Below are 20,352 nucleotides of genomic sequence, written 5' to 3'. Positions count from 1 at the left end.
GATCGGTGTCAGTATGATGTGTTAATTTTGGACACCCTGTATACACTTCTAAAAACCACAAGGAAAGCTTATTTATTAAGTCAAATAGGAAAACCAAAACATCTAATATTTACTCTAAACTACTTCTCCAGGAAATTATTGTTAATTTTACCACTAATTGTTTAAATAAGTATGTATTTGAGAAACACTTTCAAACAATAATAATAATAGTGTTAAGGAAGGAAATATTGTGGTGGGGTAATTATGATAGTTCTATTCTGGAGATTAATTAATATTGTTATTGAATGGAAAGTGGTATATTTAGTTATTTTTAAGTTAAATATCAAACACCACCTGGAAAAGGTAGCAGGAAGGCGCTGGATGCAGGCCGCTACCAACCGGGCGATGTGATAGTCATTGGGGAGGCCTATGTTCAGCAGACGTCCTGTGGCTGAAATGATGATGATGTGGATCTAACACCACTGTGGTTTCTCTAAAGCTATATCTAAAAATAAAAAAAGAGAAAGAAAATAAATAAAATAATTTAGTAAATCAAGTATCTTCCAAACAATTTTACGTTCATATTCATCATATTAAAATTGCCAGCCAAATGACGTCCACTGCTGGCCAAAGGCCTCCCTTTAACGACCGGTCCTGCGCCGCCCACTAGGTGGACCGATGATCTGGTGAAGGTCGCGGGAAAAATTAGTTATTTTTCTTGGTTTCTTAAAAATCAAAATTTTTTGCAGTGAGTGCAATAAAAATAAAGTAGACAAAATACCAACAAACGAGTGAGTCGTGAACCTTGTTATTAAGGTCATAGTATGATATTAAATGCATAGCATACAATATTTTTTATTGCAAACTCGCCTCTATCACAACTGCATAAGGCCACAGATATTAATTGCATAGCAAACAGTTCATTACCGGTTTTCCTCCGATACCTATTTATAGTTGCAAAAACTGTGCAATATGTTGTAACTAATTTTTGCTATGATTTCCGTAGGTAATAGAGATGTAAGAAACTTGGGTCATTTAGTTTTTATTTCGAGACTTGAGTCTATTTTCAAGACTACGCCTCGTTAGTCACATGAGTCCGAGTCCTTTCGAGTCTTAATTTCTTTGAGCTAGACTGAGCCATGAACTTTAGTTGGTGTATTATAATAGGTAATACAGGGTTCATCCATAAACTTTAAAAAGACTCAAGGAAAGAAGGAAGTCGAACTTTCATTTGAATTCCCATGTTCATCTGATTAATTTCGTTGCGGGTCCAATGACAGCGGTATACGAATCATTTTAGATAATGATTAGTATACAGACTGCATTATGCGTTTTAAACAGCGTTCCAAGGTTGCTCGCAATCATTCTATTGACCGTGCCATCATCAATAATTATTATGAATGTGTTGACATTACACACATTATAGCATGTCATACTATAAAATATTGTTGGAATATAGCCCCTTTTACAAGTACGTAAAATGCCACCGTATATTTAGCTTGATTTGCAGTGTATACCTACCTATAGTCTGGTCCGTGAGCACGTAGAATTTTGTCCAATGACCCCTAGCTAGGTAGCGAGTAATTATGTTGCTATCGCGCTCGCACACTCACTGCGGGCGCCCGTCGCACAGTCGCGACAGCAATATAATTACGCGCGAGCGATAAGGATGGGTAGCTTGGGGTCATTGGACAAAATTCTACGTGCCCACGGACCGGGCTTTAGTCAGCTTCAAATAGTTCGTGACACCCAATGGCCAAAAAGTTGACAACACAACCTTATTCCAATAGGCTAGTTTCCTAAAAAAAAGTTTTAGTCCGTCAATATTATCAAAAAATATTGGACACGTATATTTTTATTTGTCAATCAAACAAGTAATTACGAAGTTCTGGTGCGTGGAAGTTCCGCGTGACGTCACGAAGTGCTACACTTAAGCACACCTTGACGTCACGGGCCTCTTCTTTAGAACTTTGGCGCGCATTATCTCTTTCAATTTTCATTAGTTTGAAAAATACGTGTCGAGTATTTTTTGGTAAGTTAACTGACGGACTAATTCAAATTCAAACTCTTAATTTTATACCCAAGAAACATCCCTATTGTAACAAAGACGTGTTGCGAACTTTTTGGCTACTTTGGATGTCACGACACGAACTATTTGACCCTGACTGTACTGTTTGTCGATACAATAATTTTGCTTGTATATTTTGATTGGATATTGGGTCTAAATATAAATTACAATTTACAATACCAGGAGTATGCATTTGCGCCGTATCAATAAAGCAGTCCCGTTCTTTGACAGATAGGTTGGTTAAACTTGATAATGTTTTCATGTAGTTGAGGTAGTGTATTTTGTTTTAATGCGAGGCAGGTGAACGTGCAGAAAGAAAGAACTGATTTTATTGGGCTTAAAGAAGTAAATCGCCAATGATACTTTTATTCTTAAAATTTTTCCAACTCCTAAGGTCCACACACAGCTTAACTTTCCCCGGGGAGAAACTTGGCCTTCACTGGTTGAGTTTATTTAGCGGTTAAGTAGATCCTGATTAAACAGGAGTTGCAGCGAGCGGGACGAGAGGTGCGATTGAATAGTCCCGTTTCTCAAATTTATGTAATAACCATCTTTTGAATTTCTGTCCGTCACAGAAGACTAAAGCACGAGTGTTCCAGCATTGATGAAACAACGCTGGCTCACAGTGTAACACATAATATGATAATTTCGATGGTTTTACCCAACATCTCTAGCATAATGATCAGAGCAGCGCCTGTGAAAGCGTTTCCGACTTGAAGCAATCGATTTTTGAAAACTTTAAAAGAAGTAGTTGTAATAGTTTATAGTTTGCAACTAAAATGTTTTTTCGAGAATGAGAAGTGGGAATAGCATAATTTTTACTTTTTCTTAACTTGTTCGCAGACGTTATTATAGTTTTAATCTATTTTCTTCAACGTTTCGAAACTGGGATCGGTTTGTTGCTCCGGGACTTAATGCGTTACTAATAATAAACACGATTAAGATGTATGTCAGTCTGTTTGTTGAACACCGAAAATAGTACCTTTCTGCGTGTGTAGGTAAATATTTGAAGTTTAAATTTAAAGTCAGTGCCTTTTTAGAGTTTATTAAGATTAAGTTGAAAGATATTGTCAATTACAATAGGTTTTAACAATGTCATCATCAGGTCATTTAGTCTCCACTGCAGGAGCACGACCCTCTCTAATTCACCAGAGGCAAATGGAGGATTTGTCCTACACTCCCCACGCTGGCCAGACGGGTTGGGGAGGCCTGAGGGCCTAGTGTGAGTTTACATCAAACTAGTGAGCGCGTCAAAAAATGACATTAAATGTATGACGGATTGTACAGCGCCACATATTTGTTCCTTAGTTGCCTCCTGATATTTCTTGGAAAGATTGGGAGGAACGGGACTATTCCCACCTCTCGTTCCCACCGCTGCAACTCCTGTGTAGCCAGGATCTACAGCTTGACCGCCAATAACCCAACCAGTGAAGGTCGAGTTTGTTGCGGGGGAAAGGTAAACTGTCATTGGACCCGCAACGAAATTAATCAGAAAAACATAGGAGTTCGAAGTTTCGGAGTAGATAGAGTTCGAAGATTGGGAGTAGTCATATTCTACTATGCACAAAGATGTTTTTGCCTTTGTGATAGACCAATTCGAGGTGAAACTTTGAGGGCCAGTGGCTGAAAATTTTCACATAATCTGTTTGCTAACGTACAACTGTGGTAATCTTAGTAAGTTTATGACAGTTTATGCTTGGATAATTATAATCTGTGTTTCTCGGAAAAAAATATCACTTTGTGCGTAGTAAATTACGAGTAGCACATAATATTATAGGACGAACGCATAACTGTGTTGGTTTTTGGGGTAGATGAGCGGTATTTGGACCAGTAAAACCAGGTTTCAGTTTAATTATATTGTTTAGACGAGTTCTCACTAGCAAATGCATTTTTTTTTATCCACAACGAGCAAGCTCTTGGCCTGTATCTCACCTGATGGTAAGTGACGATCAGGCCGAAGGTGGAAGCGAGCTTCACCTGGAATCCTCAACCACCCTTACCGCAAAAACCGTAGGCATTGCAGAATCCCGCAAATTTTGCTGGGGCAAGGTCCTGTTAATATGTATTACAAAAATATTTTGGGACGTGTAAAAGTGTTTTTTCTTTATTTGCAAACTTAGTGAGAGCAGATAATTTTTAATTAAAATCAGGAATTTGTCAGCAAGATATAAAATATTTTATGTCTTAAGCCTTCATAAAACAGTTCTCACTGGAAATAATTTATAGTCAATGTCACTATACCTTACCTCTCGGAATTTTATTATCTTTCTTATCAGTTAATACTGGATCTTAAGTTATTTAGCACGTCAAGCTACACTATGGTATCTATACGTATGTACAGTCATCGTTAAATAGTTTTTGGCCACATAAAGTGTCACGAAGTTCACAACACGTCTTTGTTACATTTATTATTATTATTGGTTTTTGGGCCTTTATTTGCGCCAGTTCGACCAGGTTTGATCTATTGTGGCAGCCCTTGTGTTTAGAGTTCACTGCTTAGTCCCGTTGAGTCTATAAATTTCCAGATTCTTTGGAGCGTGCTATCTGCTATCTCATCCGGGTGCATGATGTGTCGCCCGAGATGGATACTTCTTTTGCTCATAAGCGGGCCGCATGAGCAAAGAACATACATGCATGGCCGTTTCTTCTTCTGTATAGCAAAATCTGCACAGAGTTTCTTCGGTCATGTTTGTTACATTGAAAGAAAGAAAGAAAGAAACAATTATTGCCATGGACATCACAAAAGACAAAAGATGTAAATAAAAAAAGCAAATAAGACAGAGGTGACATAAAACATATAATGGAAGAGAAAGTAAACTGAGCAGTGCCACCCTGTCGCACAGCGATGTCCATCGCAATGGGACCCCACTCAGCATATGCCGTGGCCCCCTGTGAGGAAGGCCACGACGCTGGTTTTCAGTGTGCCCCATGCCGAGTGGGATTGGAATAAGGTTGTGGTGTCAATTTTTTGCCCACTTTGGGTGTCACGAACTTACTGTAAAATGTGCTATTTCGCAATAACAAGTATAGTCGGATGTGCTGTTGACTACAGTTAACTAATTATACGTGATCTGATTATGGTGATAATATAGTATGCTATTTTGAAATTGTTCCGGCGTTTCTTCTCAGCACTTGCCATTATGCTTGTCTCGAAGCGCCGGTAGGGCCCAAAAGATTAACGCTGGGTTGCACCTTCTTACTTTAATTTTGACAAATGTCAAAAATCTGTCAAACTCCATACAAAAACACCGGTTATCGTTAAAGTTACGGTCCAAAGTTAGGTGGTGCAACTAAGCCTAATGCCCTTTTTCACCATCAATCCCTAATTTTTAAGTGACCCCTATGGTATGGTGGTTTTCATAGGGGTCACTTAAAATTAGGGATTGATGGTGAAAACGGGCATAAGAGACATGTAAAGTGCCCTTTAAGGGCTACACTTTTTTACTGTATTTTGACGTTCATAAGTGCCACTAGTGGTCTAAATTGAGTAAAATATTTTTGATTTGATTTTGATTTTGAACCGACTGCAAAAAGAGGTATTTTTATAAGGATATTTCTTTGAGTAATCATCAATTTTAACCGACTTCAAATACCCGATCGGGCTAACTGCAACACCTCCCCGCGTTCGCCCCGTCCGTACCAGAGCGGCGATGTGACGTCACGGCCGCCAGGTGTACCGGTGTGACTCGACCAGGTTGTACACGATATTTGCGAGTGTACTAAAAATCACCAGCATTCTTTCACTGATTTAATTCTTTTAGTAAAAGTCTAGACACAAATAGTCTGTGATAACAAGTGATAACGATATAATGTGTGTACATAGATACTACTTAAAATCTTCGAGGACAAACATTAAACAAATAATGTCATAGCAAGAATGGTAACAGTTTGAAAAACAATTTGCAATTCATGAAAGAAAATGTTGGAGAAAAAACAAATGACTGCAGGAAACAAAAGAGAATCGATTACAATAAATTGAAACTACTTTGACAGAGTTGGAGCAATAGTTGGCCGAAATTGGAGCCAACATTTGCTAACGTGAAAACGTATAAAAACAAATGCCTACACAAAACAAATGAAGATCGATTAGAATAAATTGGTGGAACCTAATTATCGACCAATTAGACAGAAGTGGTGGCCAATAGTTGGCCAAAATTGGAGCCAATATTTGCTAACGTGAAAACATATACAAATGATTGAAAAGAACTACAAATCCGCGATGGATTTGCAAGAAGAAATAATTGAAAGGAAGGCGAAACATAAGTCTGAGAGGAGACGGTCTAGCATTTTCTCTTTATTAAATATACAGAAGAAATTGAAACGGCAGGCTTCGGAGCCAGGATACTTTGCGTCCAAAAAGTTGAACAGGAAATATTCTGTAGACTCCGCCATTTTGTCGGACTTTGGTAAAACCAATGGGGTTAAAGACTTCATGCTTGAGACCTGTAGCGATGGAGTTTCAGTGTGCAATGGAGGTTGGTTTGCTAGAATAATTATAAAAAAAATGTCCCAAAAAGAGTGTCACATACTTTTTAATCATTGTTTTTGGATTCCCACTGCCGTATAAAGGGTTAAGAGGTTAAACTGATTTGTTAAGAAGATAAAAATTAACAAGTTTGTGATGGTCTTTTAAGGACTTTTTTTTGGATGTTTTTTTATAGTTGATCAAATAAAAAGGGTGGTTTCTACTACTCAAACTACTACTTTTCCTCACCCGATATCAAATACCTACCAAAAAACATTTTTTAGGTATTTTTTAATATTTGAACTTCGGTTCTTTGAGAATAGTTGGTCCATTTGAGCAGTAGAATTAATCTTTTTTGTTGATTCAAGTATAAAATAAATAGATTATTATAGGTTGCTAATTATAATGAATTGATATTAGCTATGTTATTATTTTGGCTAATACTGTTGTTAGTGTGATGACGCCTAAGTGTGTTTTTATTAGATTTTCGAATTAGAGCAAATAAAAAAGGACTGTATTTCAATGAATGTTTTAATGGCGACAAGCATAGATTAAAGAGCTACCACAGACATCTTTTTTTTTTTTTTCTTTTTTGCCAAAGATAATAATAGCATGAACATTCCGCCCACCAAGAACTTAGTTCTTAAATAACACTTTAAACTTAAATATTTAAATGCTTAATATATCAAATTTTACATAATAAGTTTGTCTTAATGTACCTACTTGATACATTTAGCACTGCTATAGGAACATATTTATGCTGTGAATAGATACTAATAACTTAATAATGAACTTAAGTAGGTTTTACAAATATGTAGTTACACAAAACTAAACCGTTAACCAGCATGAACAAAACCTATTTAGTAATTAAACAGAGCTTACTTACTGGACGCTTGAATATACCAGATTTACATTTGACAGATACAACTCTTGTAATGTTATCAGAACCAGGATGTTTTTGTATAATTTTACCTAATAGCCATTTAGCAGGCGGCATATTATCTTCCTTTAAGATTACAATATTACCTATTTCAGGTTCTTTATTTTGTGAATTCCACTTATATCTCTGATTAAGATTACCCAAATACTCTCTATACCACCTATTCCAGAAATGATTAACAATTCTTTGAGTCATCCTCCATCTATCTAAACCCTTATAATTACCATCGACTTCTTGATCAACAATATTTATTAATGGTTCGCCTATGAGAAAGTGGCCTGGTGTCAAAGGCAGGGGATCGTTAGGGTCATCACTAATTAAGCTTATGGGACGCGAATTTAGACAAGCCTCCACCTGTGCCAGGACCGTTGCCAGCTCTTCGTAGGTAAGTGTAGTGTTTCCAAGCATTTTACGCAGATGTGTTTTAGTGCTACGCACGCCCGCTTCCCACAACCCTCCGAAATTGGGTGAGTGCGGAGGTATAAAATGCCAATTTGTGCGCTCTAACACAAGCAGTTTTGCTATCTCTTCAGGAAGTGATGATTTGGCATTATTGAACATATCTTGTATTTCCTTGTCGGCGCCAACAAAATTAGTGCCGTTATCACTCCATAAGTCTTGACAATGGCCACGTCGTGCTGTGAAACGCCGAAAGGCCGCAATGAATGCCTTTGCGGTCAAGTCAGTGACGGCTTCCAAGTGTATGGCTTTAGTAGCCATGCACACAAAAAGACATCCATAGCCCTTATAGGATTTGGCTCCTCTACCTGGTGAAAATCTTATTTGTATTGGCCCAAAATAATCTACTCCTGTAGATTTAAAGGGTTTACTCGGTTTTAATCTTGACTCTGGAAGAAGACCCATCAATGGAGTGTTCTTCCTTGATGTATATCTCAAACAAGTCACACATTCTCTAAAGGTCTTTTTGACACGCTCTTTGGCTTGTATGATCCAGAACTTAGACCTTAAGAAATTAAGCGTAGCTTGCGGACCTCCGTGAGCAGTCTGATGATGCGCATCAACAATTAAAAGCTTGGTAAAATGACTTTTAGCAGGCATAATCATTGGATGTCGCGTATCATAACTTGCGTCTGAATGTGAGATGCGACCTGACACTCTTAAAATTCCCTTTTCATCCAAGAAAGGACATAAAGTGCGCAAAGGACTTTTCTTAGGTACACATCCTTTAGCTTTCAGGTGTTTTATTTCACTCTCAAATTCTATCTGTTGGACTTGTTTAACGCAGATCAATAATGTCTCTCTAAGTTCGTCAACTGTTATAAATTTCGGTAAGTTTAATCTCTCATCTCTTGGTATCTTAACTCTTCTACAGTATGACAGGACCTTTAGTAACCTCGATAAAGAAGAAAATCTCGACCAGATAAAGTCTTCTTCAATGTTGGTTGAAACAGTTAGAGCCTTAACTTTCTCTTCCTCGTGCGTGTCTTCAATTGATGTAGTATTCGTCTCAAGTTTACTCTTCGACAACCACTGCGGGCCCTGCCACCATAAAGGATGTGCAATGAGATCCCTCGGGGTCACACCTCGCGAGGCACAGTCTGCAGGGTTTGATTCTGTAGGTACGTGATTCCATTGTTCAACGTTCATTATATTTAGAATAGTGGACACCCGATTACTCACAAATGTAGTCCACCGAGATGCGCCTCCTCTCAGCCATGCGAGCACGATCGTGGAGTCTGTCCAGCCAAACAAATGCTCTTTGGGTATCTCCATAACCTGCGATACTTCCCATATGAGTTTGGTCGCCAAGGTAGCACCGCACAACTCCAGCCTCGGGATCGTGATTTCCTTCTCTATTGGGGCCACTTTGGTTTTTGCCGTTACCAGGTGAACATGAACATTGTTTGATTCATCGGTGACTCGTATGTAGACAGCAGCTGCGAAGGCTGATTTGGAAGCATCTGAAAACACGTGTAATTCCTGTTTAGAACCTGGTGTAGCGTTAAACCATCTTGGTATTTTCAGTTCCCTCAAATCTGCCAAGCTACTTCTATACTCCAACCACTCACTCAGGATGTCCTCAGGTAAGCTTTGATCCCACAATAGTCCTGATTTCCACAGTGTTTGTATAAATTTCTTGGCGTTAACAACGACTGGAGCAATCCAGCCCTCTGGGTCGTAAAGCTTTGCTACATCAGCTAACACTTTTCTTTTGGTAATCGGTTCCTTGGGATCTGGTAACTCCACTGTGTACACAAAATTGTCTGTTATTCTGCACCAACTCACTCCAAGGACCTTGATGGTCTTGTTCAATTTAATAGGTGTTACTTGCTTACCATTTTGCTCATTTTTATCTTGTATTTTCTCTACTATGTTTTCACAGTTACTATTCCATTTTTGAAGTTTGAATCCACCCAATTTCATTAACCTATTCATCTCATCGTATATTTGTAATGCCTCACTTTCTGTGTTTGCTCCAGTAATTAGATCGTCCATATAATAATCTGTCTTAGTTAATTTGGCTGCTAGCGGATACCTATCTTCCTCTAACTTGGCTAGGCTCTGTAAAGCTTTGACTGCCAGATACGGCGCGCATGCAGTACCAAACGTCAGGCGTAATAACTTGAAGTGTTGGATGGGTTCATTTGAAGTGAATCGCCATACAATTCTCTGAAAATCTGTATGCTCGTCCGCTACACAGATCATTCTATACATTTTGACGATATCCGCGATAAGACATATCTTATGGTTTCTCCATCTCATCAGAATATGTCTTAAATCTTGTTGCAATTTGGGACCAACAAGTAGGTCATCGTTGAGTGATACATTGTTGTCTCCTTTACTCGATGCGTTAAACACGATTCGTAGTTTTGTAGTCTCCTTATCTTCTCTTATCACGGCATGGTGAGGAAGATACACTGCCTTGTTATTCTCCAACTCATGTTCGTAAACCGGTCTCATATGATTTAAAGTCAAATACTCCTGAAACACTTTGTTGTATTCTTCTCTCAGCTTAGGATCTCTCGATAATTTTCTCTCTAATGACTCCAATCTTTTGATAGCAATCTCTTCAGAATGACCATATTTACTTTTAGGATCATCCGTTGCAAATGGCAATCTCACAACAAATCTTCCTTCCTCATCTCTCACTGTTGTTGCTTCAAATATCTTTTCACATAACTTTTCGCTCTCTGTCATTTCCTTTTGTATTGTATTAGGCTCATTCTCCATTTCCCAGAACTTCTTCAATAAGTCATCCTCCTCAATATGTATGTGCATGCTCGTAAAATTAGCTTGTGATGACTCACCGGGCTCTGGTGTCACTTTCCCTGATATTATCCATCCGAATACTGTGTTTTGCGCCATCAGGCTCCCTTCAGTCTGCTTGATTACTCCTTCCAGTATTATTTCACTATAAACGTCTGCTCCAAGTAAGACCTCTATCTTCCCTGGCGTTGCATAGGTGGGGTCAGCCAATGGTAGGTTATCAATATCTGACCACGATGGTGTGCTGAGTTGTGTAGCTGGAAGCAAAGATGTTAAGGAATGTAACACATATGCATTTACTTGGATAACACGTTGTGGATTATGGCGTGACACAAGGTGAAGTGAAACTGAGTGTTTAATTCTAAAAGAACCATCCCCCAACCCTGACACCCAACCACTTACAGGTTTACGTGATAAACCAAGTAACTGTACTGTGGCCTCAGTCACAAACACGTCACAGCCTAAGTGTGTTTTTACTAGATTTTCGAATTAGAGCAAATAAAAAAGGACTGTATTTCAATGAATGTTTAATGGCGACAAGCATAGATTAAAGAGCTACCACAGACATCTCTTTTTTTTTCTTTTTTGCCAAAGATAATAATAGCATGAACACCCACGGAGCTGGGGTTGCCATACTGTTAAGACATTTTCAAGACTCTCCTAACTCTAAAAAAAATATTGAACAGAATATTTTGTGTAAAATGTGTGCCGTTAAATGCGTGGTGCTTTGAGATTTCAATTTCCGATCCTTTTTCTAAGTTTCTTTTTTGTACAGCAAAATGTAAATAGATTATTTNGGTTTACGTGATAAACCGAGTAACTGTACTGTGGCCTCAGTCACAAAAGAAGCCTGAGACCCCTGATCAAGTAAAGCTCTTACAGTATGTTTACAATTAGTTGAACTAAATACCTTAACTCTAGCCGTTGCTAACAGGACACAGGTTGGCTGAAGTTTGCCTCTAGAAAATGCTGTAGTAATATGGGTACCACCTGATGATGTACTCGTTCTCTCACATTGGTAATCTCTAGATGTCACTGTGGCTCCATCTCTCTCGTTCGCTGCAGTAGTTTGCTGATTGGAATCTCTGTTCTCTCTCTCATAATGTAGGGTAGTATGGTGACGACGTCCACATCTCTTGCAGCTCGTTGGAAGACGACACTTCGCGACGGAATGTGTAGGTGATAAACAATTGAAGCATAGCTTGTTACTTTGCACAAAATCTTGTCTTTTGTTGGGTGTTAACAATCCATATTCTTTGCACTGATTAAGGAAATGGTTTTCTTGACACATTTTACATTTGTTCTCAATAGAAGCATGAAAAGCTTTAGGCTTAGCAGCTGGTGTGGTGCGTGCTGGTATGGTGCGTGTCACATTTGTATCAATCATCTCTAAAGACCTGAATCTGCTCTCTAAATATTCTCGTAATTGTTCCCACGTCGGTAGCTCATCACTGTTTACGGAATTCATATGTTGTTCCCACTGTTTGATTGATTCAGTGTCTAGCTTTGACACGACTAAAAACACTATAATCGCATCCCATTCACTCGTGCTAACACCTATGTTATCCAACGACTTCAAACATGTTGATGTAGTATCCAGCAATTGTTTAATCAAATTAGCCGACTCATTATTCAGTTTTTTCACTGAAAACAAATTTCTCAACACTGCATTACTTATGTATCTCTTATTGTTATAGCGTCTCATCAGCTGTTTCCAAGCTTCCTCGTAGTTCGCATCTGTAGTAGAAAAGTTACTCAATAGGTTTTGTGCTTCACCCGATAAATTACTCTTCAAATAATGAAGCTTTTCTACTGCCGTAATATGTTTATTTTGATGTATTAATGATGAGAACATGTCGAAAAATGTTTGCCACTCTTCATACTTTCCACTAAATGTCGGTAATGTAATACGAGGTAGTTTTAAGTCGCATTGACCAAGATTTTGGGTAACCACTGGTGTTGTCGTTGTTGTCTGTGTAGACGTTAGTAATGATTGTAGATTCTCTCGCAACAACGCCTTATACTGAATGTATAGTTCCTCGAAATTTTCATATTTATCTTCAATGAAGTACGGGTGGTTGCGGTCCGTCAAAGTTTCGGACACTATTGCCTTATGTCCTTCCTTGAAGCTATAGTATAAACTCTCTAGTGATTCCAGTCTAGCTTCCAAATATGGTCTTTTTAACCTATCTCTAGGTGATTTCTTGAAATTTGTTTCCGCTTTCACTAAATTGTTTTTGCACTCATCTTGTAATGCAAACAACACTTTTAGTTTTCCAGAGTCTTTCGCCATCTTGAAATTGCAACAACCAAACGTAGGAGGTTATAGTTCACTGTGAATTGCAATGCTCGCTCAATATTGTAATTGCCAAGTTCACAACACTAGAAACCCAGTTTGTATAGTAATCGTTCGTATTGTAGATAATTCGCACTGATAACTGAACTTGCAAAAACCGGCAGCCGAGATTTCTTTGCATTCCAATGCACACCACATGCGCAGTTTATTGTTCACATAAATTGTTCACTCAAAAAACTCGGCCCACCGCTCGAAACACACTTTTTCTTGTAGTTCNTGTAATTGTCAAGTTCACAACACATTAGAAACCCAGTTTGTATAGTAATCGTTCGTATTGTAGATAATTCGCACTGATAACTGAACTTGCAAAAACCGGCAGCCGAGAGTTCTTTGCATTCCAATGCACACCACATGCGCAGTTTATTGTTCACATAAATTGTTCACTCAAAAACTCGGCCCACCGCTCGAAACACACTTTTTCTTGTAGTTCGGCTCGTATCCGGCTCGATTTGGACCAAATGTTAGTGTGATGACGCCTAAGTGTGTTTTTATTAGATTTTCGAATTAGAGCAAATAAAAAAGGACTGTATTTCAATGAATGTTTTAATGGCGACAAGCATAGATTAAAGAGCTACCACAGACATCTCTTTTTTTTTTTTCTTTTTTGCCAAAGATAATAATAGTGTTGAATATTGGGATGGTCAGTAATCTGTCAATTCTGTAACAATATCGCACCGGGTGCGATTGTGTTCAAATACATGCCTAGGGTTGAGATACAGCAACTTTTTTTGGGAAATATTTTCGCTTTCGCTTATGTTGGCATTTCTGGAGTGAAAGAGAAACACATATTCGAAAATACGGCATCTGTAAATGAAACGCCTATTTGAGATAGAAATAAAGAAAGAAATAGACGAAAGGATAAATAGAATAATTTCACCAAATTCTGTGGACCAAATGATCTTAGGGCTATATTTCACCGGGACACCATGGCGGCGCAACCAGTCGCCGGCTACCAACAAAATGTATACAGCTTTGCGCAACCAAACGGACACCAGGTGAGTAACTCTCTATAGAGCTGTATACATTTTGTTGGTAGCCGGNTCAATCATGGTATACCTACATAAATATTAATAATTCGTCCTAATAAATAAGTAGGTAATTAGTAATTATTTTTCTACGTTTTAGTGTAGATTTTTTTTCATTGAATGAATTTAAATCGTCCGCAGTCTATTCTATGTATTTCTATGAAAAAGCATCCGTTGCTAGCGACCACGTCGTCTGCAAGTTTTTATAAAGAAATACATAGAAAGTAGTGTGTCACAGCGACGCCGATGCTGCTGCTATGTGGAGTCAGCAACGAACTTACCTCTAAAGGGTGGTCTTGCGGCTCAATCCGTCTATCAAGCGTCTCTAATACTTAATTGTATAACTTATAATTAAATAATCAATTAACTTCCTTTCCTAACTAAATCGTAATTTCTAGTAGGTACGTGTAATTGTTTGCTATTGCTTTATCGCAGGCGTTTTTAAACTTCATACTATTTTGTACTGTCAAAATCACTTACCTTCCAGTCGCCGCGCGATACGCACTATTGTAATACATTTTCAAATAATACGAAATAGTCATCAAACCTGAGTTTTATTGGCTCCGCGAATATCAGCGAAGACAGGTGGTCACCCTAACCTGAGCTCCATGAGCACATATTTGTCGCCGGCCCGCAAACCGCAGCAATCCCTCCATTATATGACAGCAATAACCCTTAAATTCTGCCGTAAAAAAGTTTCCAAATATATCGCGGTTTACAGACAGGGAAGGATTTTAAATGTGAGGTACGGGACATGGTACTAAATATAAATATAAATCGGTAACAAAGGGTTGACAAAGGTGACAGAGTCTCTCTTATAGTAACTTCTTCTCAATGCCTTTTTGGAGTATGTATGTGTAAGTATTGTCTTTGAAAAAAGGGAATTAAGAAATAATTTTGAATCGAATTTAAACCCTAAATCAGATCAAAACATAACATAATGAATATATTTAGAGCATTGTTTGATAATAATTCAGACGTATCTCCTAAAATTAATTGCTAAGTAGGTACTAATTTTGTCTGCTCTAAATGCTGATCCAGCATAACTTCAATCTATGCTTAAACACCATAAGTAACCACCATCATTCCACAACTACCCTCTTGTCTGTGACGCGGAATGAGGGCCCTTGAGGCGGCCCTGTGCGCGCGCAGTTGACTTATAACACAGAATACAGAAGGTATACCTAGCTTGAAAGCTTGTGTATGGACAGTCTCATCAGAGTGTACCTGACATAGTGATCTATCAACGCACAAGCCAAACCACTGGACGGATCGAGCTGAAATTTGGCAAGCAAGTAGATGTTTTGACGTAGGCATCCGCTAAGAAAGGATTTTACGAAACTCCACCCCTAAGGGGGTAAAACGGGATCCACGCGTACGAACTCGCGGGCGGCCGCTAGTTTAAAATCAGAGGCCACATTATGAAGGTTGATGTGCTATTCTCGCCTGTACTTAATGTTTCATCCCTCCCTACACTGGGTTGCATGCAGCGTCAGGGCTGTTTCCTCTCAGTATTTTATGCTCACAGTAAGAGCTCATAGAATCATCGTGAACGCAGAAGGGCCACTCGTATAAATCATAATACAAATATTGCTAGAAAGACACAGTTTTTACCGGCCAAGCACGCTGTCAACGTAACAATTGAATTATTCACACGTTACTGCCAATAACTAATTATTTGAAGCGAAACCAGAGCATAACCCATAAAATAGAATCATTATTTCAAAGAAAACGGTTGATTCTGGTTCAAAAATATCTTTCATATTTGAAAGATTCAGAAGAGAAAATTCTGCTGCACTATCCATTCTTTGGCATGCCCGGCTGCCTACAGAGGTACAGTGACGTACGCGAGCGTATGTGAAATTNTTTCAATGAATGTTTAATGGCGACAAGCATAGATTAAAGAGCTACCACAGACATCTCTTTTTTTTTCTTTTTTGCCAAAGATAATAATAGCATGAACATAACTAATTACGGAAACAAGGAATCATGCTACATATTACACCTAATTAAAATGTAATTAATACAATAAATTAGTAATTAATATTAGCAACGCTATTTAGAAAGATAATACGAATGTTTTGTTTTAAAACAACACATAGCTTATATGCATATTATGCGCGGTGAACTATCAACGCACAGTCCAAACCACTGGACGGATCGGGCTGAAATTTGGCATGCAGGTAGATGTTATGACGTAGGCATCCGCTAAGAAAGGATTTTACGAAACTCCACCCCTAAGGGGGTAAAACGGGATCCACGGGAGTCTTTAATAAAATGCTAATAAATAGCTAGTTTAAATTCCCAGTCGCGTTTGCACTTAAAATAGAATAAACTTGATCCTGAACGTAGCCTCGGCCGCCATTTGCAATGCGATAGCGTCCCTGGGGAGCGGCTAGATAAGGTCTTTCAGATCCAGATGTTATTTATAGAAGTCTAAAGGCTATTTGTAAATTAATTTGACATTTCATTCAAAGCCGCAACTCGGGTTGGTATCGATTTTTGGTCTAATGAAGTATTTATGAGTAAAAGGGTTGTATTAACCGATTTGTTTCATAATTACAGAGAACTACCATAACTTCAAAGCCAGTCTAAAAATGCTGTTCGTGCTTTTCAGCTAAATGACGTGTATGCAGGACAAAGACGGCCCTCAAGGATTTCTACAACGACCGGTTCTGTACTGCCCACATCCAGCGACCTTTACTAGATCATCGGTCCACCGAGTCTATAACCGAGTGGGAGAATTGCCTACACTACGTCTTCCGGTCCACGGTCGCTACATAGTTACGATATACAATACCAATCCTTTCTATGTAGTTATGTTTAAGGTTTCTATTTACTTTTAGGTAACTAACAAAACAATATGAAGGATACAGATAAAATTCTTTTATTTTTAATGAACTGTGGCATCTAATGTAATTTGTAATAGGTGTTATTTTCCAGCATATTTTTTAATCTTTTTTTTTTATTTGACAAGAGGCAAACGAGCAGACGCATCACCTGTAGGCCTAAGATGCGCGCCGCGATAAGCGGTTATCACGCCATTTTATCGATTTTGCCCATACATTTTGACGACGATAAAACTTATCACGGCGCGCATCTTAGGCCTACTGATGGTAAGTGATTACCGTCGCCCATAGACACCCGCAGTACCAGGGGCGTTACAGGTGCGTTGCCGGCCTTTAAGGTGAAGATACGCTCTCTTCTCGAACGTTATGTGCCAGAGACTGTACTAAAGAGTATCTGTCTATAAATTATATCTATTTTCTCTGACTACTGCATCAATCAGGCAAAACAAACGGCTCACCGGAATAGGTTTCTCCTTAGATCTTCAATTATAGCACTGACGGCAAGCAAGAAGCCTTAAAAGCACTAGAAATGTATCGATTCCACAAACTAGTTTGTAAAGTTACTTGTTCGTGGATGTAGGGAAAATACAACAGTCAGTCTCAGTAGGGTGCGTTGGGTAATGAAGTTTGAACAAGTGGATCTAATGGGATAAACACCTACTTCGGGAATTAAAGAAAAAATAGAATACATTCTAAGGACTAAAGAATCTTAATTGTGCTTACTTAAGTAATTAGAACTAGGCTAAGTGGGGGTGGCTTTTCAGAACAAACAAGGTAGAGCTCGTTTTGTCCATAGAAATTGACAACGTCACTTATTCAATTGAGGTGTCACAGTAGATTTCTCTTGATGCAAGTGCTCTATGTAGTAAGTATTATTTCTACGAATTGTTGGTTAGGCGGCCTAAACTGATAATAAGTATCAACGAATTACAATATAATATAATATATTGTCTTTTATCTTTTGAATTAAGAACGCTTGGTAAAATAAAATAAAAGTATTCATTGCTTTTCATCATATTTCTTGTCATTAAAACTCCTTGTTTTTGACTGGCTGTTTTCGTTAAACTTTTGTACTCAGTCACAGGAGTCCGGTCACGACTAGTCGGGATGGTTTTAAATCCATTTGAAAATAGACTCTCAAGGCAAAACCTTTAAGTTGTATTTTCATTAACTGTGCCTTTCAAAGTTAGGTTACCTAACTTGAACGCTAGCCCTGAGTGAGTTGGTGAACTTTAAAAATAGGTTTGTTTTGTTTATTTTTGTATTGGGTGGTTGTGCTACATTCCTCTACAGTTCCTTTTGTATTTTGTTTTCTAGTAAAATCGATACTATAGTTCAATTTTATATGTATGTGGTCTGTAAAATATCATTTCTGCTAGCATGTATTCACTTTATTGCTCGCACATGTTATTATAGCAAAAGTACAAAATAGAGAGCTTAATGCCAATTACCAACCCCATTCTTTACCAGATTCTTACATGGGGACTGAATTTCTTGCACTGATCTTCTCAGCACTGGTCCGTATACACATCTGCAGCGGTTCTGCATACTAAAAACAAGAGTGTCAATATCTTGTTGTGGAATACTGTCCCAAGTCCTGTACTATCCCGAAGCAGTGGTAGGGATGAAGTAATATTGGGACGTGTAAAAGCGCTTTTTAAAAGCCTGTTTGCAGAAAATAAATTACTTTTATGACTTTATTCAATTACTACAAATTAGAAATTAAAGCCTGACTCGATTGTAATAAATTTACTGGAATTTGTTATTTCATCATAGCTCATCAAAAGTTACAGAGTTTGATTATCAAATTACGAGGAATATGATCTTTCATTAATTAAAACTTCAATGAAATTTTGTTGTTGTTTATTCGCAATTTAGGAGATGATAATAATTTATTTTAATGTTGTTTATGTATCAAATTGGTAAGTAAAATAATTATTTCCTTATTGAATGTTGGACTTAAAAAAGGCCTCAAGCTGGGCTTCAGTGGTGTTTTGATCAGTGTTTTGTTTTCTGTTTAAAATAAACCACTAATATAAATTATTTCAAAGTAAAAAATAATTATTGTATTGTACCTATTTTAACTAACTTTTATTGTTGTTAAACTAATTTTAATTACAAATAAAATTGTCTGAAAGTCTTAACTATTTTTTAATCAAGTAAAATAGTTCATAACAATAGTAATTGACAAAATATAAAATGAAGACAAATGTAGCTGCTACTTCCTTAAAACAATTATCAAATTAAACACTTTAAACAATAAATAATGTTCAAACCAGATCAATTATATTAGCACGTCAAACCAGCCGATTAGAGAGTGAGCGAATAATAAATATAATGTAATAATACCCGTAACTAAGTGTTGTAACACTTCTGGGGCAATATATTACGTCGCACTTCCGTTTTTATTGTGGCTCTGTAGTAGGGTGGTCCTTATTTTTCGACTTTTGAATTCTCCCCGGGGCACTTTATATACCTCTAAATATGAAATTAGCTTTTTTTGTTTTTTTTTTGGTTAAGATTTAGAGGTCGCTACCAGCTGTCAAAATATTTTCAAAAGCTTTGAAGATCTTAAATCATGGTTTCATAAATGTTTTATTTAAGTGTTTATAACACTTTTTAGGTGCAAATGAACATCGCATAGATAGAATANTCATTTAATGCGTTTGATTCTATTTCTAAAATTTTATAAAGTCTAAGGGCTATATTTCACCGGGACACCATGGCGGCGCAACCAGTCGCCGGCTACCAACAAAATGTATACAGCTTTGCGCAACCAAACGGACACCAGGTGAGTAACTCTCTATAGAGCTGTATACATTTTGTTGGTAGCCGGCGACTGGTTGCGCCGCCATGGTGTCCCGGTGAAATATAGCCCTTAGACTTTATAAAATTTTAGAAATAGAATCAAACGCATTAAATGATTGGTGGTGTCAACACGTCTTTTACTATTCTGTTACATTTCTGACCATCCCAAGTGTTCCGTACCAGCTAGCTATCACTGCACACTCCTCCCTTCTGCCCTCAGAGCTAGCGGGCGTGGCATCGGACTCTGACAGCGAGGCGTCCAGAGGGATGAACGCTCCCCGGGAGGACACCGCCTCCAGGAAGCATGACGTCATCGCCCGGATAGAGAGCTGCTACGTGGAAGACCCCAACCGGGATACGGGAGCGGTGAGTAGAAAAAATGATTGGCATTAACAGGTCATTTAGTCTACACTGCAGGATCACGACTTTCTGTAATGAGGGCTATCGTTTTTATACTTAACAGTTGGCACCTCTGGCGATTGACAGGACCTTACTCTACAGTGGCGCCATCTTGATGAGTGCAAATGCGATAGTCCTCCTACCACTTTAGCGCTCACCAGTTGGTGCCACTGTCTTCGCTACTAGCAAGTGACAGGACCTTAATCTACAGTGGCGCAAACTGGTGAGCGCTAAA

At 38.2% G+C, this 20,352-nt stretch overlaps 2 protein-coding genes across 3 annotated transcripts in view; one reads left to right on the top strand and one right to left on the bottom strand.

The window, feature by feature from the left end:
• Positions 1-20,352, top strand: part of Orp8 (Oxysterol-binding protein-related protein 8) — a 69,241-nt gene that overhangs the window by 33,240 nt on the left and 15,649 nt on the right. Inside the window, exon 10 of the mRNA XM_028305168.1 lies at positions 19,939-20,084. Within this exon, the coding sequence (XP_028160969.1) occupies positions 19,939-20,084 (146 nt within the window). The remainder of the gene's footprint in view (positions 1-19,938; positions 20,085-20,352) is intronic.
• On the bottom strand, positions 7,112-13,239 carry LOC114353251 (uncharacterized). Of its 2 annotated transcripts, none has more exons than XM_028305166.1 (2): positions 11,591-13,239; positions 7,112-10,937 (listed from the first exon to the last, which is right to left on the bottom strand). In XM_028305166.1, exon 2 carries the CDS (start codon positions 10,777-10,779, stop codon positions 7,369-7,371), a length of 3,411 nt encoding a protein of 1,136 aa, XP_028160967.1. In that variant the 5' UTR covers positions 10,780-10,937; positions 11,591-13,239; the 3' UTR covers positions 7,112-7,368. The 2 variants fall into 2 exon arrangements, with proteins under 2 accessions (XP_028160967.1, XP_028160968.1); XM_028305167.1 differs by having other exon boundaries at positions 7,115-10,937.

The sequence above is a fragment of the Ostrinia furnacalis genome, unplaced genomic scaffold (genome assembly GCF_004193835.3).
Source record: "Ostrinia furnacalis isolate ACB-3 unplaced genomic scaffold, ASM419383v2 OfSCF1638, whole genome shotgun sequence".
NCBI classification, from domain to species: domain Eukaryota; kingdom Metazoa; phylum Arthropoda; class Insecta; order Lepidoptera; family Crambidae; genus Ostrinia; species Ostrinia furnacalis.
Note: the sequence above shows the minus strand (reverse complement) of the source record. Positions and strands in the feature narration are given on the sequence as shown.